The sequence below is a fragment of the Protopterus annectens genome, chromosome 2.part1 (genome assembly GCF_019279795.1).
Source record: "Protopterus annectens isolate FY-2018-M chromosome 2.part1, PAN1.0, whole genome shotgun sequence".
NCBI lineage: Eukaryota > Metazoa > Chordata > Ceratodontiformes > Protopteridae > Protopterus > Protopterus annectens.
Window position 1 is genome coordinate 1,700,512,129 of NC_056729.1, and position 27,372 is coordinate 1,700,539,500.

Here is a 27,372-nt window from a genome sequence, read left to right on the forward strand (position 1 = left end):
TTATTTTATTGTTTGGACAGTTTTTGTGTAGTTTTATTAGCGTGATCTTTAATAAGATTTTCATTGCAGGTATTTTTTTTTTATTATGATCCGAGTTATCAATGAAAGGAGGCTTGATAGTTGGATTTAGTTGGCCAGTATTAATCATGTGACTGCTGTGCAGTTTGAGACGTTCCAGTTCCTATTGCTTTGGGAAGTATTGTTATGTTTTATTTTTGGTAAAGAGTGGAATTGCTGCTTTTATTAGGTATTGATATACTGTACAGCTTTGCTATAGGAACGATTCAAAGGTAAGGTCGTACTTGTACTGATTGGCGATCATATGTGCAGTGAAAGTTTATATTCTAGCTTTGATATAACAAGGTTTAGGGCAAGGTGTGTGTGTGTGTGTATATAATATATATATATATATATATATATATATATATATATATATATATATATATATATACATATATATATATATATTGTGTATCAGTCGTTCTAAATACGACATGGTCATTGGTTTACGCTGTTTAGACATTTGCACTACATTCTCTGTTTTTAACTGCAGCAATCATTGATGATTACTTTATATGATTATAGACATTATCATTTAAGTAACAAGAGATTGGTTGGGTTATGTTTTTTAAATGTAGCTGCATATATTGTTAGAATGGTCTGAAGAGGCAGTGGTTACTCTGTGAAGGCGCTCACTTGTATTTATTTAATAAGATTTTTTTGTATACATTTGAGTCATTTCAGCAGCCGTGTTTGGAAGGGGTTTGTTCTTTTATACAATTTATTATACAGGATTGACAATATGTTGAGTTATGAGAGTTAAAGATGTTAAAAAGTATATTAGAGGGTCAGCCCAGGTTGGAAGGTTTGGAGACAAAGCCAGAGAGGCAAGATTACGTTGGTTTGGACATGTGCTGAGGAGGGATGCTGAGTATATTGGGAAAAAGATGCTAAGGATGAAGGTAACAGAAAAGGAGGAAGACCCAAGATAAGGTTTATGGATGTGGTGAGAGAGGACATGCAGGTGGTTGGTGTGACAGAGCAAGATGCAGAGGACAGGAAGAAATGGAAACAGATGATCCGCTGTGGCGACCCCTAATGGGAACAGCCGAAAGAAGATGATGATGATGAGACTGTTCCTCCAGTGAGTTTTGTTTGTGTTGATTTGGATTTGGGTCCCTAGTGTGGGTATTTTTAGTTAGGTTTGTGGATAAATAGGAGGTCATATAGTGTTGTGGCTCAAAAAGTGAGACACAGGTCACCTGAGAGCATCCAGTAGGCTACTGTGTGTATGGAAAGTCATAACAATCTGGCCAGATAATTGAAAGATTCCAGGTCTTTAATTTTCTTGGTTAGACATTTTTGGGGCCATTCCAGCTGGGTGGTTTACTTAGAATTTGTATATGAGAAAGTGGCCATTATATTTGATGATGGGTATGATAAAGGAAGAATATAGTAGTAGGATGATGACTATGGATCAAAAACATTTTCCCTTGGAAATTAACTGGGCTAGATAGAAGGATGTCCTGATTTGTAGTGGAAACATGATGATCAGATGAAAGATTGTTGTCCACATATAAGTATCCAGTTGTGTTATGACCCTATCTGTCTGAGGAGCAGTACCATTTGGAGAGACGCTTTTAATACTTCAGCTTACTTTGCTTTTTGCGCCAGTGTCTACCAAATTATGGGTGGGAGGTTGGCATAATGGTGAAGGTGTTTACTTTACAGACACAAGGTTCAGGGTTTGATTATCACATGGGGTAACTGGCTAGGCTTTTAATGGCCCATAGTGGCAGTTAGCCTGGTACTGTGAACCTAAATGTATATGGCAAAATACCAACCTAAGATTCCCAAGAATGTACAGGATCGGATCTCTCACTGGAAGTAAAGGGTGAGACACTGAAGGGTTAGATTTTCAGCCTTATACTTATAGGTTCATAGGTTGGTACTAGGCTATCGACCCTAGGGCCTATACAAGCCTAGCCATAACAATTCCCTGGATATTTCTTCCCACAATATTTACTTCTCTGGGCCCCTGTCTAGCAGGGTGACTGACATGATCCCCGGGGTGAATTTCCTATCTCCCATCCCATCATCAAGGTTCCTTTTGAAGAGGGCCAAAGAGGCGCTCTGCTTGACATGTATGGGCAGTCTTTTCCGGAGTATGGGTGTCTCTGGGTCAGGAACCTGTCCCTCCAGCATGTTTTGTTCATTGTGATGACAAGGTTTAGATCCCTGGAGCGTGTGGCTCTGAGGGATTGGAATTTTTCAGTGGAGCATGTCCAACAGCTCAGGGTTTGACGTGGCCTTGTATGTTAAGCAGAGATCGCCTCTGAGTAGACGATATGCCACAGAGTATAGCTGGAGTTTTTTTGGACGGTCAGCATTTGGCATCTGCTTTAGGCCTGTGATTCTTTTAGTGAGGTATTTCTGTGGCCTTTCCAGTTGTTGCAGATGTCTTGTGAGGTACATACCAAACAGGGCATTATACTCTATAATGGGTTTGTTATGGCCCAAAAAGAAGTTAAGCAGTTAAGTGCAGCTGTGATGCTGTGGACACAGCTTCCCTGGGGAGTGATGTAAGGCTCATTTATCCACAGGTATGCATGGCTTTGGATTGCAGTTGCTTAGTGCTTACTAGATAAAGCTCTTATTCAGTCAGTAAGGAAACTGAGGTACAGCTGTTTTCATCCACCTATTGTGAGGTGCAGTTCTGAGGAACACTGATGTTTTCCTGTGTGCCAAACTAAGGGCCAGCAGGCCAGAAACAAAAGAACCATTGAAAAATAAAAATGGCAAGGGAAAGAGAGCTAAATCAGGAATGCAGTGTGTGTCTAGCCTGACTTGACCTTCTGATGAACGATCACTCATCTGGCATTCATCAGACATCCAACCCCCTCCCTTTTATCTCTTGCCCTTTTCCTCCCCACATCATTCCTCATCCATAAAGGCCCTCTTTGCATATTCAGGGACAGTTGTGCTTAAATTACCACTGATAAATTAGCTCTGGACATCATTTTGTCCAGTTACAGGTTAGAATTCGAGGCACTCCTTCCCATTCTTGGAATGCGTACTGTAGCAGGGGACCAGCTAGAGATAACCTTCCCTCCACTAGAACAGTTAGGTAACCAAGGGGTTATAGAAAAATTCCTGTTCGGGATGGAAGGTTCCAGATTTTATTTAAGCCTTTCTCATGCCCAGAAGAGACGACTGTTAGAAAACGATTTTGGATCTTTACAAACATGACTTTTTTTTTTTCTCTCTTTCGGATAACTACATTGAGTGCTAATCCTGCAGGCTCAAGTCCAATATTCATGATCATTCTAGACATTCAAGATTTGCATGTCCCCATATTTAAAGAACACAGAAGGTTTTTCAGATTCAGGTCAGGAGACTGTCACTTCTGCTCATGTCCTTATCTTTTAAGCAGTCTACTGCTGCCAGAGTCTTTACAAAGTGTGTGGCTCTGATGGTAGCATTCCTCAGTAGTAAGGTGGTCAATAACTATCCATAGTTGAACAGATGCCTATTTTTAGTGCATTTGAAGGAGAAACTACAAGGCACTCTCAAATTCACTGTGGACTGTCTTGAAGAGTCTGGGGCCTTCATCAGTGAGCTGAAGTCCATTTTAACTGTGGACAGGAACAAAGCCTTCCTGGGTCCACTTTGGACATGGGGATATGCAAGTTCTTTCTCCTAAAGACATGGTGAAGTTTCTAGAAGTCTTATTTCTTAAGCAGGCAAATAGATCCCTCATGAATGTGAAGAATTTTCTCAGAAAGTTGAGGTTCATGGCTTGGCATCCTCATCGTAACTTTAGGCAGGCTTAAGGCATCATAAGGCATGACTGGATCAGCATTTCCAGTCCTTGGGCAAAGAAATCCCTCGTATCCCTCAAATCCAGTAAGTGCTGTTTCGGTGAGTGGCTTGAAGTTGGGGAGAATTCAGGTCTGACGTTCTCACAACCAGTAAACAACCAAATTCTGTCTGTGGATGCATCCCACTAAGCTTGGGAGCGGCCTGTGCGGGCAGCTCCATGTATGCAGAGTGTTCAGGACCAATTTGATACCTGGCATTCTTTAGCAGGTGACAGGCAGACACCATGGTAATGTGATACCAACACAGAGAGGCGCACACACTCATTTCCCCTTATGCAAGATTGCCATGCAATTTTGGAAACTGACCACTCAAGCAGGCCTGACCTGCAGAGCCACTGCTATCCCATTGGTCTGCACTCAGACTCCATATTCTTTGAGCATGATGTGAACCAGTGATCTCAAATGGTGCTTAAGCAAACCAGCCTTCCAGTTCTTCACCTACGGGTGAGGGTGGTATTGGACATCCCCTGGGAAAACCAGCAGTTCCCTTGATTTTGCACTAGATTCATGGGTAGTGGATGCGTTTTTACTTTCCTTGCCCCTGCTGTTTGTCAAGTATCACCCCATTACCAAGGCAAGGGGCAGCCATGAGGAGCCATAATTCAACCAGCCATCAGGGGTGGTTAGAGGTTTTCTTCTTTTAGGTTTCCCTGTTTCAAATGTATGCACCCAGTGGGGCATTGGGGAGGGTTGGGCAATGGGATGACAGCATAAAACATCTCTTCGCATCTGCAGGGAGCATTCCCTCCAGACATCCCTACCTCACCCCACCTTCAAGGCCAGAAATTAGTAGTGCCCAGTGTGCCCCTTAGTGCATGTCCCAAAAACAGAGGCATGTGGGCCACACCCTTTCATTTCTCTCTCCCTTCTTCTACCAGGGATGCTTGTTGAACTCTGATCACAGTTGAGAGTCTGTGCCCTCTGCAACTGAGGCAGGCATTGGGAGCCTTTTAATTTCCATGGAACAAACTCTTTTCTTTTTCATGCTTCTACAGGACTCTTGCCTGATGGCTGCACAACCTCCACTTAATCAGGCCATTCATTCTTTCATTTATTGGTGGTGAGAGATGGGCATTCCTTGGCTAGGTGAGAACGTGACAGCTATTTGTTCCTGTCTAGGAGGATCTAATTATCCCATCTGCTGCCCAGCAGCAAGAATCAGATATCTGGGACTAGGCCAGCTGCATTTCTTGTGGAGAGGCTTACCCTTTTCTCCCCTAGGCTCTTTGTGGGCTCTAACAGAGCTCCGATCTCAGCTTGCTTCATTTTTACTGTCTTGCTGCTGTGACTGTTTAATTCTGCACTTTGTATATTTACGTCTTCTGCCTTAAATGTCATAGGATAGATTCAGACTTGCTGTGTCTCGACTGTTTAACATCACTTGAGCACTAAACCAGCCCTCTAACATTGAGGGCCACCCTGCACCCTTGTGGCAGAAGTGTGTAGCTCAGGACCCATCTGAGTTGGAGATTGCTGGAATAAAGGCTGTTTGAGGGATTTTTCTATTGGTAGATTGTTAGAACTGTTAAACTTGCCCTTATTTAAGCAATGTGTTTGCACGGGTTTGTGCTCAGTTTACTCAGAGTTTGGCATAGCAGCGCACCCCACAGTGCTAGGAGTCTAAACAAAAAAACTCCACTCCCTAGAAGTTCTCTTTACCCTAGGGAATGCTGATGTCTATGCGGTCACTGAGACTTTGTTTAAAGCCACAGATAAAATACCACCAGTGCAAGGTTGTAATGTCTTCCATACATTTAGGCCAGCAACTTCACAGGCAGGGATTAAAGGTAGAGGTGTCTCTATTTGCATCAAAAACAAATCTACTTCAAGGCTGGTCAAACAGGGCAATGCACTTGAGCAGCTCCATGTTCAAATCACCATAGGTAAAATCCAATACCACTTCCTTGTAAGCTATAGGTCCCCCATTATGACCCAGGAAACCCATACCATGTATTTAAACTTATTAGAAACACTAACCATCCAACCCAATACCATATTCATGGGTGACTTTAATTACCCCACTATTAAATGGGAATCCTATACAACACCAAATGTACATGCACAGAGATTCCAGGATTTTGTAAACACAAACTTCCTGGACCAGATAGTCAGTACACCAACCAGGGGTGCAACCATACTGGATCTGGGCCTCACTAAGTATGGGAGACTGCTGCACACCCCCTACTGTAATGCCTTCCCTGGTAAGGTCAGACCACAAAATGGTTTCCTTTGAAGTAAAAATAAAACTTGGGACCCCCAGCTAAACATGGAATATTCAGGAACTATTCTAAGGTTAATCTCCTGCTATTAAGTGAGAAACTGACAAAATTTCAAGCCCCCATAAACCCCGAGAACACTTCTGCCTATGCAGAACTGTTCACAGAAACATGTTACAAGCATGTTAATAGCTGCGTAGAGGCAGCTGTACCCACCAGGAGGAAGTAAAGAACTGACTCAAAACACAAGCCACCCTGGTGGAATCACAGAATCAATCAGCTGTATAACAGAAGGAAGAAAATCATGGCAAAAATTTGGAGGTGAAGCACCTAGCAGGATAAAAGCACTCTCATGAAACTAAAAACAACTCCGAGTACAAATAGTCTACCAAAGCCAAATTTGAGGTAAGTTTGGCCTCCCAGGCCAAGGACAACCACAAAGCATTGTTTAGCTGTCTCCGCAACCTCAAAGACAATACACAATTGTGTGCTGCGCTCATTGTAAACGGAGCCACCTGTACTGAGACAGAAAATATAGCAAACCCCTGGCTGATTAAATTCAGCTCCAATTTTACCCCTCTCTCCCCCTCAACCTTCCCTCAGGAAATATCAAATATAACTCCCCCTACTATCAGTAGGGATCAGGTCCTTAATGCTCTGTCTAAGACCAAGAACACCGCATCAGTGGGCCCAGACAATATCTTAGGATGCCTTCTAAATAGCATGAAACATGACGTATCAGGGCATCTAGAATTACTATTTAACTGTAGCGCCCAAACAGGCTTTGTGCCTCATGAATGGAGAAAGGCAACAATTATCCCTCTGCACAAAGGTGGGCCATCTACATACCTTATAAACTACAGACCCATATGTCTCACTAGTCTTATATGTAAAGCCATGAAAAAATTATCATGGAGATGATCAATAGAGATATAGTAAACCTCCAGACACTGGACCCAATCCAGTTTGGTTTCGTCAAGGGCAGATTGTCTACTCAGCCTGGTGGGTGGACTTCTTCGAGAAGGTCACCAAAGCAATGGAAGAGGGCAAAGTCATTCACACTGCCTACCTTGATCTGGCCAAGATATTTGAAACAATACCCCACTCGGGTGTTGTTGACAAACTCAAGAGGTTAGGTACAAAACCTGTATGTCACCTGGTGGATAGCCAACTGTCTCACAGACAGGACCCAGAAAGCTAGAATTGGAGAGTCCACCTCTGCAAAGAAGCCAGTCACAAGTGGAGTACCTCAGGGATCAGTCCTTGGACTGCTCCTTTTTGGCATTTATTTCTCAGAAGTCAAGGCCAGTGTCAGTGATCTCTGGTTGACTAAATTTGCAGATTATTGCAAAGTGGGAGCTGTCATTGAATCTCAAATCACAAATGTTCTCCAGGAGGGGCTGATACAGACAAATAATGTCAGAGCCATGGACTAAAACTAATTGCCAAGAAATGCATAATAGTGTCCTTTGGGAAGTTGTCCATCCCTGGTAACTATCATATTGACAACACACCCCTTAGAGTTGACCCAGTAGTCAGGGACTTAGGGACGCACACAGATAGTAATCTAGCCTTTAGTCATCATGTGTCTACAGTCATGAGGAAGTCATTCTATGTTGCGCAACTTATAAACAAAGGTATGGCATCTAGGTCCAAGGAAGTCATTGTTACCCTGTATTCAGCATTCATCCGACCTGTCATTGAGTACAATGCCCCCTTTGGTATGTATCTAACCAGGCATATCCAACAACTGGAATGTCTACAGAGGTTCCTCACTAAAAGAATACAGGGCGTAAGTAGTATGTCCTATGCAGACCACCTCAAGGCCCTATCCCTGTATTCTGTCTCCTACAGGCTTTTGAGGGGAGATCTATGCCTGGCAGTACAGGTCATTATCAGACCCCACTCTGGACCTCCTGCATAGCTACAAAACAAACAGTACCAGAATTACCCGTTCTAAAGTCTTAAACCTTGCCTGTGATATATATATATATAGGAGCTGCTGGATAGATAGGTATGTACCCCAGAGACTACCACGTCTATGGAACAGACTCCCAATCCATGTGAAGCAGAGTTCCTCCCTAACCTAATTCAAAGAGCATAAGTAATATGTCCTATGCAGACTGCCTCAATTTAACCCCTTACTGTCTAACTTCCTTCTCTCTACCACCCATTGTCAATATTTCTTGGCAATTAAGACTTCTTAGCTTCAGTTTGTGATATTTTTATCCTGGGAAAAAAAAAAAAAAAACAAATGTATATTTTTGTTTTGTCTGTATGAATAGTATAAGCTTATTGTACTACCATTGCTATATGCTGTTAGAGACAATGTCAAGGAACTTGCGTTTGAACTCCTATTGTAATTGTCATATGTGCAAATGTATAATTATGTAATCTTCCTTGGAGCTTTTTTCCCCGGGTCTCTGCTGAAAATGGGCTTCTGGCCCTGTCAGACACTACCCAGTTATCAAATGCAAATAAATAAATAAGTAAAATAAATAAATAAAATGCAACTTGGACAGTTGGATGGGAAACTGGAAATTCATCCCTGGTTTGGCACCTATGTCTCTAATGGACAGAGGTAACCTGTAAATGGTTCATCTCCCAAGCACTTGCTTACACTTATCAAGGGTATCGGAACTTGTCAGAGATTTGGGATGCATGGCTAGGCTTAAAAAGGCTCTTGTGGTAGTTAGCCTAGTAAACACCTTTGAACCTATGAACAGTACCTTGTATAGATGCAAACACCTAGAATCGCATTTTTTCCTTGAACAACACTCATTGAAACCTTCTAAGGCTTCCCTCCTGCTCTTCAAGCAACTCATTTGCACTGCTGTACTGTAAGCAGCTCAGCTAAGCACTGACAAGCATCACCCCACTTTCCTCGCTAATCTTTTTTAAGTCCCCTTGCTAATCCCAGACAAATAGCTAATCTTTAGCTCTCCCACAAACCAGACATTACGTGCTGCTATGGACAATCAGGTAATACCTACCTGGACATGCTTGAAACGCTAGGTATACAGCCAAACACTTTGGTCATGGAACTACCCGTTCATCGATTGGGCGTTATACACGAACACAAACATGATCGCATTGAGATTCCTGACTTTAACTCGGATGCACTTGAACAGTTAATCTGCATCCCCACAAGGGGCTCAAATTTCCTAGACTTAGTACTCACCAACATGGGGGGGGGCTGCTGCACTACCCCTGTGCGCTGCCCTCCCTAGTGAAGTCCGACCATAAATCTGTCTTGTTTGAAGTAAAGATCAGACCTGACACCCCTACAGGAGCAAAAGAGACAAAAAAAATTTCCAAAGCAAACTATTGCCCCCTAAGTAATGGCATAAATGGTTTCAAAGCCCCCTGCTAATGCAAGCAGCGGTGACTCCTGTGCAAAGAAGTACACAAACACCCTGTATAGCCACTTAAGCAAATGTACTGACTCGACTGTACCTGACAGGATTAAAACCAAGACATCTCATAAAAACAAACCACCCTGGTGGACTGCAAGTGTAAATAAGGTGCATATCAAAAGAAACAGATATCCAAGAACATGAAGGAACATACTCAGCAAAGGAAGATTACCCTATACAGCCTAAACAAGCAAATCAGAAACCTTGTGAAGTTCTCTAAACGTAGTTACGAGACTAGACTGTCATCCCTAGCTAAAGACAATCCTAAGGCATTCTTTAGCTACGTCCAAAACCTCAAAGGGGATACCCAGCTGTGTGCCGAACTTATAGTGGTCTGCACATCTCATACTGAACCTGGAGAAATTGCCAACCTGCTAGCTGACAGATTTGGCAGTTTCACCCCATGTCCCCAATAGTCATACCCCATAGCATTCCTGATACCGGTCTTTTACCAATTATCTCCAAAGAACAGGTCAGTCAGGTGCTCTCCAAGGCCGCAAATATGGCCTCTGTGGAACCAGGTAACATCACTTAGTCGTCTCTTTAACCACAGCCTGAGCACTGGTTTTGTGCCAGAGGAGTGGAGAACAGCAACAGTAATCCCCTTACAAAAAGGGGGGTCCATCAACTGACCCTAGGAGCTATAAATCCATTACCCTGAACAGCCTTATCTGCAAGGCCATGGAAAGAATCATCGTGAACCTTATCAACCAGAACATAGGCAACCTTCAAACTCTTGACACAACCCAGTTTGGTTTTGACAAAGGTAGATCTTCTTTATTAAACCTGGTGAACTTTGAGAAATTCACCAAAGCCCTGAATGAAGGTAAAGCAGTACACACCGCCTGTTTTGATTTAGCCAAGGTGTTTGACACAATTCCTCACTCAGGGATCAATGAGAAACTCCACTGGGTATTAATCTGTTTGTTACTAGATGGGTAGCAAACTGGTTTCAGATGGTACACACACTTTTAAAATTAGGGAATCCACTTCCACCAGTAGACCAGTACCAAGTGGTGTACCACAGGGATTTGTAGTGGGTCCTCTACTGTCTGGAATTTATTTTCTGAAGTCCGTTCAAAAGTTGATGGCCTGTGGCTTACTAAGTTTGCAGACAACTGTAAACTGGGTGCAGTCATAGTCTTCCAGAGATATTAGCAAATTCTGGATTGACAGACAAATAATTGGTGCCAGGGCCATGGACTGAAACCAAATGCAAAAAAAAGCCTTATTATTCCCTTTGGCAAATAAGTAGCCCCTGCTATTTATGATAGAGATAGCACCCCTCTAAGCTCGAACACAGTGGTGCAAGACTTGGGAATGCAGATTGATAGCAATCTAAACTTTTGATCACCATGTGTCCACAGTAGTAAGGAAAGTCTTCTACACTGCATATCTCATAAGGGCATTGCATCCAAGATCAGGGAGGTTATAACTGCTGTACTCAGCCCTTATCAAACAACTGGTTGAGTACAATGCTCCCTTCTGTATGTATTTGGAGAGACCACAGAGGTTTCTAACCAGGGTCTCTGACCGTGCCTTAGTAGAAATGCTTCACATCTGCAAATCAAATAGGATGAAAGAGTCACTCCAGGGATCACAACCTAGTCTGTGACATTAATAAAACTTGTGCAAGAGATGTATATGTCTCCCAGAGATTGCCACTCATCTGTAATAAGCTCCTACTTCATGTGAAGCAGAGCTCCTCAATGATCCTATTTAAGTGGTATCTTGACAGTTGGATGCGTAACTGCAAATCCACCCCTGGGGTGGCAACTATGGCCCTCATGAAAAGGGGGTATTCTGTGTTGATCATAGTATCGCTATGCAAACTACGACCATCTAACTGTGATCAACTAGGGTGCTCAAGGATTTATTTACATCGCTAGGCTTCTAAAGGATCTAGGGCCATTAGTCTAGTAACCTCCTATGAATCTATAAATGGTTGCCTTGCCAGGGAGAGGAGACTTCCACATACCTGTTGTTTTCCTGACTCAGCAGGGAAGTTTCTGCCTACTACAGTTCATCAGCATTATAAGCAAGTGGTGTATCCAGCCACTGTTAGTTGCTGCTAGTGTTGAGTGGCCTGGCATCAGTCACTGAAGTTCATCACCCCACTTGTTCCCTTGGATGCCCATGCTGTTACTTGAAAATGGATTGCCTGAACCATAGCTAGGTCTTCATCTCTGTATGCCACAGCAGTGGGCTGCAACATCCTCTTTTTTTTACACCTTTTCCACCCATCCATCTTTTGCCAAGAATGTTGCATAAGGTGAGGATGGCAGGACAAAAATGATCCTAGTACCACCGACCTTAGACCTCCTCATGCACAAGTCAGGCACCCTGGTTCACCCAAATTTACAAGGGACTCTGGCTGACAGCATGGGTCATCTGACTTTGATTCCTGTCAAACACCTTTTGTTTGACTATGTGCTCAAAGTTATGAAGCAGGCTGGAAATGCAAGGAAATCTTATATGTCAAGAAGGGAATTCTTCATTTGGTGCAAGCGAAAGTTCCAGGACTCAGCCATAGGTGGACTGCCCCTAGTGTTTTCAAATTTGAAAGACCTTTTCTTGGCAGATTTGACCTACTGTTCTGTTAAGGTGCATATAGCTCTGATCTCAGCTTGCTTTTCACTAAATCTATAATTTGCAAACCATAGCTTAATGAGGCATTTCCTGAAAAGGTCATTATACCAGTGTCCACCTAGAAAAGCCATTCCCTCTGTATGGGATCTGAACTTTATGGTGGAAAAGCTTACCCAAGTAACTTGAGCTTTGCATCCTTTGCTTCCTTGAAGTTCCTATCCAGAAGATGGCCTTGTTAGTGTCTGTTACTTCAACTTGAAGAATTTCAGAATTAACAAGGTGTAATTTATGAGGAGCCTTTCACCATCTCCCATAGAAATTGGGTTTCTGTACAGTTCAATCCTTCATGCCAAAACTTGTTACAGAATGTTTTTATAATTTATTTATTTATTTATTACAGTTTGATGACCAGGATAGTCCACTGGGCCTGGAAGAGCTCGTTTTCAATGGAGGCCCAGGGAGAAAAGTTCCACAGGATATAGACAATTTTACAATGTTGTGTCTTTCGGCTTTTCCCGGTTAGGGGTCACCACAGCGGAACTCCGGTCCGCTAATGATTGGCAGTTGATTTTTACGTGCTGAGTTGCCAGCCCTAACGCACAACCTTCAACGAAGGTACGCCCATTCACGCATGTCTCCACGCAGAAGACGCTCTAGCTGAGAGTCGAACTGGTCAGCGTCTTATTGTGAGGCGACAACGCTACCGCAGCACTACCACCGCGGATCTAGTTATGCAAAAGTAAATAAAGTAGTAGAACAGTGAAAAAAACAGAGATAATATACAATTTGTTAAAAAAAAGTCATAACATTTCTAATCCTAGGTAATGATTTACAAAGGTGAGGTTCATGTAGTCTGAACATATTAAAAGCCAGTCATTTCAGATGAAAAAAAAACATGTAAGTAAAACATTTATGTACAGATAAAAAAAAAAAAGCTCTTTTTTAAGTTAGAAATATGAGGAGAGGACAAAGAGAAGAAGGTGAGGTGGGAGAGGTAAAAGGTGGTATATAGTGCAGAAAGGTAGTGGGATGGGGTAGTTTATGAGGTATAGGGTAGGAGAGGAAGTAGAGGCAAAGGGTGTAAGAGAGAGCACAGTGATAGAAGGTTGAGGTATATAGTGCATATGAGATGGTGTTAAGAGTTTATGTGGTAGGGGTACAGGAATCTCACAGTGCAGTTACTGGTATCATTTCTCGATCCATTAAAAACAGGAGAGGGAATTTTTCACACTCAGATATGTACAGACATCTAAGGTACTGTTAAACAGAGACCTTCAGAGAGCCATAGTAACTCTTCGCACACTTTGTACAAGCAAAGTAAACTAGTATTTAAGCAGACACTGTACAAGTGGCTGGCTAATTGTATTGTATACCATTATTTGAAGAGTGGCATAACTTCCAAGGTCAGTTGATGGCTCATCTTGATAAGGGCAGTCACTTCTTCAGCAACCTTCTTTAAGAATGTTTCACCCTGGAGCATCTGTGAGTTTAACTGGTTTAACATCCACAATTTCCAAACCAGACACCTAGTCCAGGAGTAGGGCAAGATTCTGCACAACAATCCCACAGGCCCTACTCTAAATGCTGGATCTTTGCAAGTACTTTTGTGCCTTTGTCCACCACTGAGACCCTTTCCTGGATCTGGATTTCTTTTAACTTACCGTAACAGTAGATGTTTTGTGTAGAATCACTTTTTCATTGCAGGCTGCAGTCCCCCTTTCTCCTGCAGGAGGAAGTCTACAACAAACAACATTTCTTTATTTTAAGATTGAGTTTGTGTTCAGGAGGATTAACAATAATGAGTCCCTCAATGATGCTCACATACTACAAAAAGAGCTTACACAGACAAATGATTGGTGCCAAAGCCACGGACTTAAACTAAATAAAAAAATGCATTATCATGCCTTTCAGCAAAGAGGAATTCCCTGCAAATTACAGTATTAACAGTAACCCCCCTTAGCTCAAACCCTATGGTGAGAGATTTGGGAACACAGATAGATAGCAACCTTGTATTCGATCAGCATGTGTCTACAGTGGTAAGGAAGGCCTTCTATGTTGCGCACCTTATAAGTAAGAGCATCACATCCAGAGCTAAGGATGTTACAACTCCCCTGTACTCATCCCTCATCAGACCACTAACAGAGTACAGTGTTCATTTCTGTATGTACCTTACCAGACACCTGCAGCAGCTGAAGAGACCTCAGAGGTTTCTCACCAGGAAAATTCAAGGCCTTCAACACATGACCTACATGGACAGACTGAAGGCCCTGTCACTGTACTCTATATCTTATAGGTTGCTGAGAGGGAACTTGCGCCTGGGCTACAAAGCAGTAGTCTCAGACCATGCCGTAATGGAAATGCTGCACATCCACAAGTCAGATGGACAAGATTCACTCACTATAGGGGATCTTAACCTAGCCTGCGACACTAACAGGACATGCTGGAGAGACAGATGCATCTTCTTGATGTTGCCACTCCTCTGGAACAAACTCCCAATTCACATAAAACAGAGCTCCTCAGTGACCCTATGTAAGCATAATTTATACAACTGGATGGGAGACCATAAATTTACCTCGGGGTGTCCCCTACAGTGGATATAAAAAGTTTACACACCCCTGTTAAAATGCCAGGTTTTTGTGATATAAAAAAATGAAACCACAATAAATCATTTCAAAACTTTTCGCACCTTTAATGTGACCTATAAACCTGTGCAATTCAGTTGAGAAACAAACAAATCTGTTGGGGGAAAAATATAAAAAATAAAAAACATACAATACGATGGTAGCATAAGTGTGCATACCCTTAAACTAATACTTTGTTGAAGCACCTTTTGATTTAATTACAGCATTCAGTCTCCTTGGGTACACACCTGCCATCAATTAAAGAGACTCTGATTAACCCCAAATAAAGTTCAGCTCTCCTAGTATGATTTTCCCTGACATTTACTCAGTTGCCTGCTACAGCAAAAGCCATGGTTCGCAGAGAGCTAACAAAGCATCAAAGGGATCTCATTGTTGAAAGGTATCAGTCAGGAGAAGGGCACAAAAAAAATTGTGCAGCATTGGATATACCATGGAACACAGTGAATACAGCCATCAAAAAGTGAAGAAAATATAGGACAACCGTGACATTGCAAAGAACTGTCCGTCCCTCCAAAATTGCCGAAAAGTCAAGACGAAAACTGGTCAGGGAAGCTGCCAAGAGACCTACAGCAACACTAAAGGTGCTGCAGGAATTTTTGGCAGGCACTGGTTGTGTACTACATGTGACAATAATCTCCCATATTCTCCATATGTCTGGGCTATGGGGTCAAGTTGCAAGATGGAAGCCTTTTCTTACACAGAAAAACATCCAGCCCAGCTAAAATTTGCAAAACAATACATCAAGTCTTCCAAAAGCATGTGGGAAAATGTGTTATGGTCTGATGAGGCCAATGTTGAACTTTTTGGTCACAATTCCAAAAGGTACGTTTGGCACAAAAACAGCACTTTGCATCACCAAAAGAACACCATCCCCACAGTGAAGCATGGTGGTGGCAGTATCATGCTTTGGGGTTGCTTTTTTTCAGCTGGAACTGGGGCTTTAGTTAAGGTGGAGGGAATTATGGGCAATTGTAAATACTAGTCATTTTTGGCCCCAAACCATCAGACGTCTGCTAGAAAGCTGAGGATGAAGAGGAATTTCACCTTTCTGCATGACAATGACACCAAGCATACATCTAAAGCAACAAAAGAATGGCTTCACCAGAAGAAAATTAAAGTTTTGAAATGGCCCAGACAGAGCCCAGACCTAAATCCAATAAAAAGTCTGTGGGGAGACCTGAAGAGGGCTGTGCACAAGAGATGCCCTCACAATCTGACAGATCTAGAGTGCTTTTGCAAGGAAGAGTGGGCAAATATTGCCAAGTCAAGATGTGCCATGCTGATAGACTCCTACCCAAGAAGACTGAATGCTGTAATTAAATCAAAAGGTGCTTTAACATAGTATTAGTTTAAGGGTGTGCACACTTATGCAACCAGCTTATTTTACATTTTTTATTTTTTCCCCTAACAGATTTGTTTGTTTTTCAGTTGAATTGTACAGGTTATAGGTCGCATTAAAGGTGGAAAAAGTTTTGAAATAATTTATTGTGGTCTCATTTTTATCACACAAAAACATGGCATTTTAACAGGGGTGTGTAAACTTTTTATATCCACTGTATGTCCCTCCTGGATAAGGGCAGTCTGTGCTAATCATAGACTCGCACTGCAAATATAGACTATACAACTTGGTCAGTAAGGGAACAAGGGTATAACATGGCTAGGTTTATAAAGGCCCTAGGGCCAATAGCCTATTAACCTGCTATGAACCTGTAACTCCGCCTCCTTTAGTCTGTCCTAATCTTGACTATCATTCAGATGAATTCAGGAAGGCCACGCCTGGAAATTTCATGGTAGACTCCAAGGACTTATCTGAGTTGCTTGATTCATATGCAAAAGCATCTCTCAAAAGATGTGTTATGATTAATTTGTATGCCTGTACTTAATGATTCATCCTTATTGTAGCAAAGAACAGTCTCATAATTCAGCTTTATGGTTTTAAAGTGGAGGTTTATTTACAAGAAACCGCACTAGAAGAAGTAACTTAAAAGAAGCACAGTCATTCACATACTGTTAGGTTCATTTACAAAGTTTAGTTTAGTAAAACCAATCATTTGTATACTGGTTCTTTTCCAAAGTTCAGTTCAACAGTTTCAGTACTTTAAATTGTACAAACTTTTTTCGAAAGCTGGCGAGTAACAAACAGTACTTAACAGCTATCAATCTTTTTTATTCAAGACTGTATTACTTAAGAAGCAGGGTTAGTTTTATCATTTGGTATTGATATAACAACAACTTCTGTTCATTTCCCAGTGTATAGGAACTCCCTTTGGACTGCTATTGTCTTTCAGATGTAACTCACTGGAGACTGCTTCAGAACCCTCTCTTGACTCTGAACTCCTCCAGAGGTGTTAGCCCTTGTATAGATCTCAAAAGGCACCTGCTCCCTGTTGTGATAGAGAACCACCCTCAGGTTGGCTGCCTGCTCTATATTTTGTCTTCCCACACCACACCCTCTGTTGAAGGCAGTCCTAGCAGACAAAACCCAACAAAGAGCACTTTGTTTCCCAGGATCAGCAGTCATTATGCCACATGTTATTATGGCACATTATGTACAGGTAGTTTTCTGTGTTTCATTGCTGACCAGATGTAATACATGAGACCTGAAACCACTGATTCTTCTGCCCATATCTAGTTACTGTAAGCATGTTAAAATAGGTGTGGATTTGTGGCTATGAGAAGGAATCCTACACGTCTTGTCAGTATAGGTGGTCCACATTGCCACCATCCATTGTTACACAGTTGCATAGATGTAATCCATGCTAGTATACCCTTCCTTGTCAACAGTGAAAGTACTGTTTTTTAAACCTTTCATATGAATACAGCCTTACCTCTTGTAATATGTCATTGTCCACTAACCGTGCCTTTCTCACAGGAAGAACAGTGGTCACTGCCTTCTCTGCCTCTATCCGGCCAACAGCATGACTAGTCATTTTCTCCAGATGATGTCATGGGTTTTGCAAAAGAAGAAGCAGCTGTACATCAACTGACCAGTCAGACATGTTGTTGTTTAACGTTTGTTTTCTTATTTTTTTTTCTTTATTAGAAACGGTCATTTGTGGAAAAACTGTTTATTTAAAATGAAAGATTGTGAGGGAAAATTCTAGCTTTATAGAAGTTGTAGTGCAGTCAAAGGACAGTACAGTTACATAACAGGCATACACAATCATAATACTGTTTGTAGATGTCTGTGCCTTAAAGAACAAATAAAGCTGCAAATGTTGAGTCTGGAATACAGTGTAATTCATGCATTGCTTTTTTGTATTACAGGCTGTACTTATTGAATAAGTCACTCGTTGTAACTGATGCTTTAATTATGTATAATGTTTAGAAAATCTGCCCGCTTAATTTCTCGCACTTGTATTCTTTTTTAGACACCGCATCTTGTCAACCTTAATGAAGATCCTCTCATGTCAGAATGCTTGCTTTACTACATCAAAGATGGTATTACAAGGTAAGGCTAGAATGAGAATATGTGAGGGTGTGCTTTTTCATGTTTACATTTTTTGAGTGAAAGTAACTCACTCAGATGTTGCATCACATTTTTACATCTGCTCTATGGCACAACCACAGTGAATGAGTGTAACTGTTGGTAATCAAAGCAACAGTGCAAAATATGTGGCATTGTACAGTAGTTAATTGTTGTATATTGATTAACAAACTAGGAAATGGAAGAGCAGATGTGTAATTCAAGTAATAAGTACAAGATTGAAGTTGTTAGTCAAGTAATGTTAGTCTGGAGTTATTGAGCTGTGATGTTTACTGTGGAGGTACCAGTGGAATTAAGAAGGGGAGTGGGGGTGAAATGCCTGGAGTGTTTTACATTTGCACCCTGCTGCAGCAAGAATTACTGAGCATAAAGTATACCCTTTAGAAGTAGCTTGGAGAGAAGACAGTAGCCTGGAACACAGGGAAGGATTTTTTGATGTTTCTGGCAGAATGTGAGAAGTCATGCAACCCTTGTGAGGTGAAATAAGGATGATTGGGAGAGAGTGTTGGAAGGACATCTGGCAGAAGGCTTTACCTGGCCAATGATTTTATGTGGACAAAGTTTGCTCCCAAGTATTTACCATGTTGAGGAGATGGTGGCATCCCAGTGATGATATCCCTAACAGTCTGCTCAGTTAAAGGTCCTTTAGTGTCAGAACATACATAGATACAAATATTCAAGCATGGGCAGTAATGCCCTTACAGCCTGCCAATGTACCAGAACAGTTGTTCCCATAATATGGGTCCAGGCTGTTCTTAAAGTTGTTTAAACTAGTTCTTGCTTTAATGTAATTTGATAGTCTCATTCTTGTAGAATCATCTACATAGGTTGTCTGATGATTCTCTACCATTTTTTTGTTAACTCCAAACATTCACAGAGGTAGTTGTGTCTAAATGCCCTATATACTTTAGTAAGGTCTCCTCTTAAATGTCTGTATGAAAAACTGTACACGTTCAGATATTTTAGTCTTTCATAATAACTTAAATTTTCACATCTGTGGATGCCTTCAGTATATTTCTGTTGTACTCTTTACAGTTTACTCATACTTGTTTTCTTAATAAGTTTTCCATATTGTTATTCCATACTCAAGTTTGGTCTAATGTAATTAACCAAGACCATCAGTTCTGATGTGTTAGACTGTATAATTTTATGCAACCCATAGTTCTATAACGATCATTAACCAGTTGGTTGATATGATTATAACCAGGTCCTTAAAAGAATCTACAGTTTCAATCCCTGTGTGCTGTATTAAGTATTCACCTTTCAATTTATGTCCACCAATTTTCATATGCTTAATTTTTGATGTCTTTATCCGCATATTATTTTCCTGTGTCCAAATAGTCAATTTAGTCACCCCTACCACATCTCTGAGCAGCTTTAGTAAAATTAGAAGAGATTAATATAAGTACAGCTAAAATAGAGCCACTATAGCTTGCTCATATGGTAAGATAAAAAGCCACTTGTGGACTCATCTGTCAGCATGAAAATCCCTGACCCATATGTGCATGTAATGCACAGGAGCCCAGGGTGATACAAGAAAAATAAGGCTTCCAAGCTTATTTATATAGCCCTTATGGTAAGGCATTTAATGTACTCCATTTTAATTATGCTTTATTTGGTTGATAACTTATGCTGCATTCATTATAGCAGTTTACTAGTAACACTAAGGACATAAGAAAGTGGGGAAATAAGCATGTGTTTTCAGATAATTCTTGCATTATGTATACTGACTGTGTTTAGTTCAGGACCATCTAATGTTATTTTTAAAAGATTTAGTAATTTATTCTTTTTCGGACCCCTTTTCCTGTCACTGCTTGGCAGGTTTATTGCCTTGATCTACTTGCGCACAGCATAATGAGAGCAGCAGCCAGTTGGTAATGGGCTATCATCCCGACATGTTGGGCATTTTATTCCCTAACCCCCTTCCCTTGTGATGTGGTTTACGTGTGGGTGTGTGTGGGTATCTGCAGTGTATGTCGAACCCCCAGCAGTGATGTTATTGTGCTGCTTGTTAGACTGAAGTACTTTACACTGGCCATTCCATGCTGTACTGCCCAGTCTTCACTCGGTGACAGTCATGGAGAAGTCTGTACTCCTTTTCTTGACATGGGTATGCTGGCATCAGCTACGCATTCCCATCCCTCCATGACCAACTCCTGCAGCTTCTGAACTGTAGATCAAACCACTTTAACTGAGATGCTGCCAAGGCTGTGTTTGTCTGTGTCAATGAATTGCCAAGGCTGTGTTCGTCTGTGTCAAAGAACTGCCTTGATGTCCTTCCTTAGCTGTGGGAGAGGAAGCACAAGCACAGGAATTTTTTTCTGGCACTATGTGCTACTGCCAGAATGTAGGAAGAAGATGAGCAGTAGCATAGGTAGGGCAAGATGAGATGGACAACTGTCTTGGGTGCAAAGTGTTTGGGGGACATGACTAGCCAGTCCAGATTTTCCATTAAAGCAGTATGGTATTGCATTCGTGGTCAAACCTGAGTGCTGTAGCCCTCAGTGTGTGGTCTAAACTGTAACAACTGCTGTTTGCTATAATTTAAAGTAAAAAAAAAGCAACTTTTTTTGTTTTAACTGAAGCCTGAGCACTATAGCTCTCTGGACAAGCAGGGTATATATAAACTATAGCAACTGTTTAGTACATTTGTAGCAAGCAGTTTGCTACGATTTGAAAATAAGGATTTTTTTGTAAACTAAAACATGAGAGTTGTAATGCTGTATGCAGGCAGGGTATAGACTGTAGCAACTTTGTACTATTTTTACTACATTTGTAACAAGCAGTTTGCTACAGTTTAAAGAGGAGAATTTTTTTTTATATAACTAAAGCGTAAGTGCTATAGCGCTCTGTACAGACAGGGTATAAACTCTAACAACTGTTTTCTACATTTGTAGAAAACAGTTTGCTGTAGTTTAAAAAAAATATGTTGAGGTAAGGTTGGGGGCAGGGCACAGAAACAGGACTTGAGTGGCTGGGACGGGGGGTGGTGTCATGCATCTTGTCCACCTGTTTGGTGTGTCAGTAAAAGGAGCATCCATTTTTATTTATTTAGTTTTGCTCCTCAGTGGGAGAGCTGGGGGGGGGGGGTCATAGAGTTATTACAGTGAAGCTTTTTTTTTCACTTGAACAGAGGAGGGGGTGGGCACTGGTTAACAGTACTGTCCCAGGCCACTGGTTGAACCATCTACACTTCTGAAAGTTCGTGCTCTGTGTGTGTGTGTGTGTGTGTGTGTGTGTGTGTGTGTGTGTGTGTGTGTGTGTGAGTGTGCGCACTTCTGCAGACATGGACATTCTACTTTAGAGGTCATGGGGAGAATATTTTATTGTGGTGCTTGTGTGCTTGTGCATGGTGGATATACTACTGAAGGGGCTGCTAGGGGAATGTTTTATTTTGGTGATTGTGCATGCATGGATATATTACTGAATGGGTCACAGAGGAAAATATTTTATGTTGATGCTTGTTCACACATGGATATACTTCTGAAGGGGGTCTCTGGGGAATTTTTTTTTTATTTTGGTGTAAGTGTTGTGCTTCTGCAGGTATGAACATAGTACTGAAAGGAGCGTAGGGGGAAATATTTAATTTTGGTATCAGTGAAGTGCTTATGGACAACTACTGAAGGGATCGCTGGTGGAAACGTTTCATTTTGAAGTTGGAGAAGTGCTTGGGCATATGTGGATGTACTACTGAAGGGGGTTGCAGGGGGGAATGTTTAATTTTGTTGCCTGTGCATACATGGACAAAGTACTGAAGGGATTGTTGGGGAAATTATTAAATTTGGTGTTACTGAAGTGCTTGTGGATACACAGACATACTACTGAAGGGTTTGCTGGGGGAAATGTTTCGTTTTGGTGTCCATAAAGTGCTTGTGCATACATGGACAAATTACCAAACAGGGTTGTTGGGGAAAATGTTTCATTTTGATGTCAGCGAAATTCATGTGTAAACATGGACAAATCACTAAAGGGATCATTGGGGGGAAATGTTTAATTTTGGTGTTGGTGAAGTGCTTATGCATAAGTGGGCAAACCAATGAAGGGATTGCTGGGGAAATGGTATCATTTACTGCTTTTACATACATGGTTAAACTACTGAAGGGATCAGTGTAGAAATAATTGATGGGTCACATTTGTGTATTGGGAGGTTAAGATAAATCACGTTGTCTTAATTGTTGCTATTTTTATAGTACTACATTTGTTATCTGAGGTATATTCAGTCAAAGTTGATTGTGAATAAAAGTGGATAAAAGTGACTAACACTGTCTGTTTGTTTGAAGTAAGCATTTATTATTTTAACTTTGCAGACGTAGTGCTCATAATTTGTTTTCATTTTCTATAACAGTAAGGCATCAGCACTGCACTCAGTAAGTAGCTGTCAGTGGTGGTCAGAGTTTGGATGTGTGTGCTAGCATCTGATCATTGCAGAGTGTGGGATGTATAGTGTTGCCATGTAACAGTACTTGCTGAGTTTTTGGCTGTTCATTCTTTCTATGTGAAGTCCGGTTCTCTCTATAGATTTTACCCAAGTGGTTTGGTTTCTTCACCAAGACCCTCAGCACTGTAATATATGCCTCTGGCTATTTGTTCTTTTACTTTTCATCCCAGTCTAACACAAAAGATAACTGTCATGTTGGTGGAGTAAGAAGGTAAGCAGTATTCCCTGAAAGACTGAATATATTTCCTTACTCATGATTTTTTGTTGTTCAGGCTGTCATCATTAAGTCAAAAGTTATTTATTTATTTTTTTTTACTAAGGTGCACCTTAGTGTAGCTACAACTGTATGACTTAGCAGACCCCTGTATTAATTCCTTTACCTCCTCCATTACAGTGGAGTCTTGGACAGTTACAGAGCATTAAAAGCATTGAGGGAGGGGTAAAAAGGAAGACAAAGTATGAAAAAGCAGAAAGAAGTAATCTGTCTGGTGTGGGGTCAGGATGAGGGGAAAACAGAAGAGGGCACTGGGGGAGTGCAGGGGAGATTAGTGGGTAACAGGGGACCCGTGGAGTGTTGAATGCAGCTAGACATATAAGATTTGTATAGTCAGTAAAGTGTCAATAATGAGTGGGTATGTACAGAAGCAGTTTGTGGACGAAAAGTGAATGACCACATTTGTTAGTTCATAGATAACCGTTGTTAACCTGCTTTAATACAGCCGCACCCTACTCCATTTGGCTCCACCCACTGTTTCCTGAAGACTTTCCTTGCTTTGCAGTCACCGGTCCCCACTGAAATTAGATGTATATATATTTTTAGATATAGACGTACAGGTGAAAACCGCCCTTTCAAAAGCCAAAAACACAGCGTCAATGGGACCAGATGGTGTCCCAGGCTGCGTCTTGCACGAACTACAGAATGAACTAACCCCCCACCTAAACACGCTGTTCAGCCTCAGCCTCTCCACAGGCTGCGTCCCATAGAATGGCGCACAACAACAGTTATTCCTCTCCACAAAGGTGGGGCCACAACTGACCCTGGTAACTATCACCCCATAAGCCTGACTAGCCTGGTCTGCAAGGCTATGGAGCGCATCATCCTGGAACTCGTTAACAAAAACATTGGGAACCTCCAAACACTTGACCTGACCCAGTTCGGCTTTAAGGGCAGATCTTGCCTACTAAACCTGGTTGACTTCTTCGAGACGGTCACCAAGGCCATAGACGAGGGAAAGGTGGTTCACTCAGCTTATCTTGACCTCGCCAAGGCTTTCGACACTATTGCCCAATCGGGTATTACAGAAAAACTCACCACCCTGACCATAAACCCGTACGTCATGAGATGGGTTGCCAGCTGGCTTACAGACAGAACTCACACGGTAAGAATAGCGGGCTCCAGGTCTGACACTAAACCAGCAAAAGTGGTGTCCCACAAGGCTCGGTCCTGGGACTCCTACTGTTCAGCATATACTTCTCAGGAGTACAGGCAAACACAGGAGGACTATGGCTAACCAAGTTCACTGATGACTGCAAACTGGGAGCCATAACTGACTCTCCATCTGACACGGACATCCTCCAAAAGGGCCTTACTGAGACGGACAGTTGTTGTCAAAGTCATGGCCTCAAGCTAAATGCCAAAAAATGCATAGTCATCCCGTTTGGGAAAAACAAAACACCCACGAATTATCACATAGGTGGCAGCCTCCTTAATACAGAAGAGGTAATAAGAGATCTGGGGACCCACGTAGATAATAATCTCTTCTTTGACAATCATATTGCCAAAGTAGTTAGGAAATCCTTCTATGTGGCCCATCTAATTACTAAGGGTTTGCATCTAGAAATAAAGAGGTTATAGTGCCCCTCTACTCGTCACTCATTAGACCCATCATAGAGTACAATGCCCCATTTGGGATGTACCTCACAAGACACTTCCAACAGCTGGAAAGACAACAAAAGTACCTCACCAAGAGGATTACTTGCCTCAAACATATGTCCTATGCAGCCCGACTGAAAAAACTCCGGCTGTACTCGGTGGCATATCGCTTATCAGAGGTGATCTCTGCCTGATTTACAAAGCCATGTCCAACTCAGAATTGATGGACATGCTCCACCTAAAGAAATTCAAGCCACTGCGAGCCATGTGCTCTAATGAGCTAAACCTCGCCACAGCAATAAATAGAACATGCTAGAGGGATAGATTCCTGTCAGAGACTCCCCATGCTTTGGAACAAAATTCCAAATTACATCAGGCAGAGCCCCTCACTAACACTCTTCAAGAGAAACCTTGACGAGTGGATGGGTAACAGAAAATACACCCCTGGGATCACTTCATTGGCTCTACTTGACAGAGGATCAGTTAATTAATCAATGGGGCAGCGAAAGCCAACACACTCTGGCTAGGCTTATAAATGCCCTCGGGCAGATAGCCTAGTTACCTACGTATGAACCTATAAACAAATAGAACTTATGTGAACAGTATATGCAAAATAATGTCCAAGAGGAGAGTGAGGTTAGAGAAGATAGAAATTGAGCAATTTATGTAATGTTGGAGTGAATGATTGTTAAAATACATACTACATGAAAACAATGAGAAATATTGCTATGTTTTCTTTGCTTTTCTATTACTGTATGTGTACCTATGCCAGTTTTGCAGTTGTGATTCAAGTAAAATGTTAAAAAAATTAAATGTAGTCTGGAGCTTGTAAATTAAGAAACGTTTTTTTGCCTGCATTTACTACTGTTCATCTCTTTGTAGTGTAGTGCAGGTCAGATGTTGCTAAGATTGACTGATAAAACAGCAGCCGTTTGTACTGCATTTTGTTTCTCTGGTAATCTCAATTTCATGGTATTTTGTAACTCTTATTTTGCAGAGTTGGCCAGGCAGAGGCTCAGCGGAGACAAGATATTGTTCTCAGTGGTGCACACATAAAGGAGGAGCATTGTATTTTCAGGAGTGAGAGGAACCAAACTGAAGATGGTGAGACTGTATGATTGGCTGAGTGTGGGCTTACACTGCTACTGCTAAGACATTACATATAAAAATGTTTATAGAGATGAGAAAAATAGAATATAATGTGAGTGACTGATAAAAATCGGAATAGCATCAAATGCAAATCCAGTTGAAAAACAGAAATTTGAAGCAATGTGTGTGCTATGCCACAGTATGCCAATTTCTAGCAGACAATTAATGGGTGCGTTCAGTGATGATTGTTTCTATGACCATAGCTGTACAAAGCGTGTCTTCATTCTAAGTCAGAAGTGTGTGACACACTGAGTTTTTAAATCCACAGTAGTTCAGTAGCTTTCCCAAACTGCATATAGGTCTGAAGACCATCTAGAGACATAGCCACCTCTTTACTGTAGTAATTTTTTGGTTGTACCCATTCAGTCATGTAGAAGGCATTTTAACCTGCATACCAACTCTGTATGTGTAATAAGACTACAGTTTATTTCACAGTCTTAGAAGTAGTTATGTGACAGAAATGCCCCTGGTAACAGTTTTATTACAAGGAACTAGTTGGAAAAGCTGAGAGTTAGATCTAGAACAGCAATCAATACCATCATCCACTAGGGTTCGAAAAGCCTGATGTAACTCACCCTTTACAGGGTGACAATTTACACTAAATTGGTTTTGTTTAACCAATCTGTCTCTGTAAGGAAGATCTCTTGTAAATGAAAATTTTTTTAGAAAAATTTCTCTAAACTATTTCAACAGAATGTGTTTTCTGATAGTGTACACAGAGAAAGGGACAGACTGCCCAATAAGTGGCCATATGGTAGACTTACTGTTAGTGTTGCTTGAACCTGTGACATTAAAGAGAAGTCCCACCTGGCTCACTACATTTATGGTTGAATGTTAATCCTAAGTTCTTGGCTCAAGAGTAGATGGAGGACAGGTTAGGTGTGCATGGATTCCTTACCTTATGGTGTGGTGGTAACTGCCTCTGCATGTTAGTCATCCATGTTTTCCAACCCAACAATTCAGTCTGTGGAAAGGCAGAAAAAGAAAGAAGTAAAGCAGGACCTAAAGCAGACTGTGAAGGTACTCCAGAGGTAATACTTCTTGTAGAACATTCACACAATGTCATGATTCAGAGCCTCAGTTACAGATGTTCACGCATATATTTATTGTATTTGCCATTGTTTCCTGGGAATAATGCTCTGATTATTAGACACAGCCCAGATGAAAAGTAACAAACAGTTGCTTACAAATTAGAATATAGCTTTGAGTGCATAAAGTACAGGGCAAGCATTCCAAAGGACAGAGGGATCCTACCTGAGAACAGAGAGTTTACAGTTTTATGAAAAGAGTGGACACACACAAAGCATTCCATTATTTCCAATATGTGCAGTGATATATCAGTGACAAAGCTGGTGGAGATGGATGATGGCGGTGGAGCAGTGGAAGTTGTGTGTTAGGTGATACGGACCCTTTTTTAGTTAGGATCATTGTGCTATTAAAAGATATTGCTTTAGCTGGGTTATGAAGTTGGGAAAGGAGGTGATTTCCTCTAGATGAATTGGGAATAATTGCTGTTAAGGAAGGTGACTGTGACCCATGTCTTCACAACCTTTTCCAATAAGTAAAAAAAAAAAAAAAAAAAAACCACAAGTCAGCACTTACAATTTTTTGTGCCTTTTCTTGTTTGCTCTTCATCTCCACCATATGCATTACTAAGAGAAAAACTTTATTTCACTCTTCT

At 41.4% G+C, this 27,372-nt stretch overlaps 1 protein-coding gene across 1 annotated transcript in view; it reads left to right on the forward strand.

Moving 5' to 3' along the window:
* The window catches only part of KIF1B (kinesin family member 1B), a gene marked incomplete in the record, with an annotated part of 2,363,676 nt that overhangs the window by 769,535 nt on the left and 1,566,769 nt on the right, over positions 1 to 27,372 (forward strand). Inside the window, 2 exon segments of the mRNA XM_044063146.1 lie at positions 18,116 to 18,195; positions 25,540 to 25,646. Of these exon segments, the coding sequence (XP_043919081.1) occupies positions 18,116 to 18,195; positions 25,540 to 25,646 (187 nt within the window).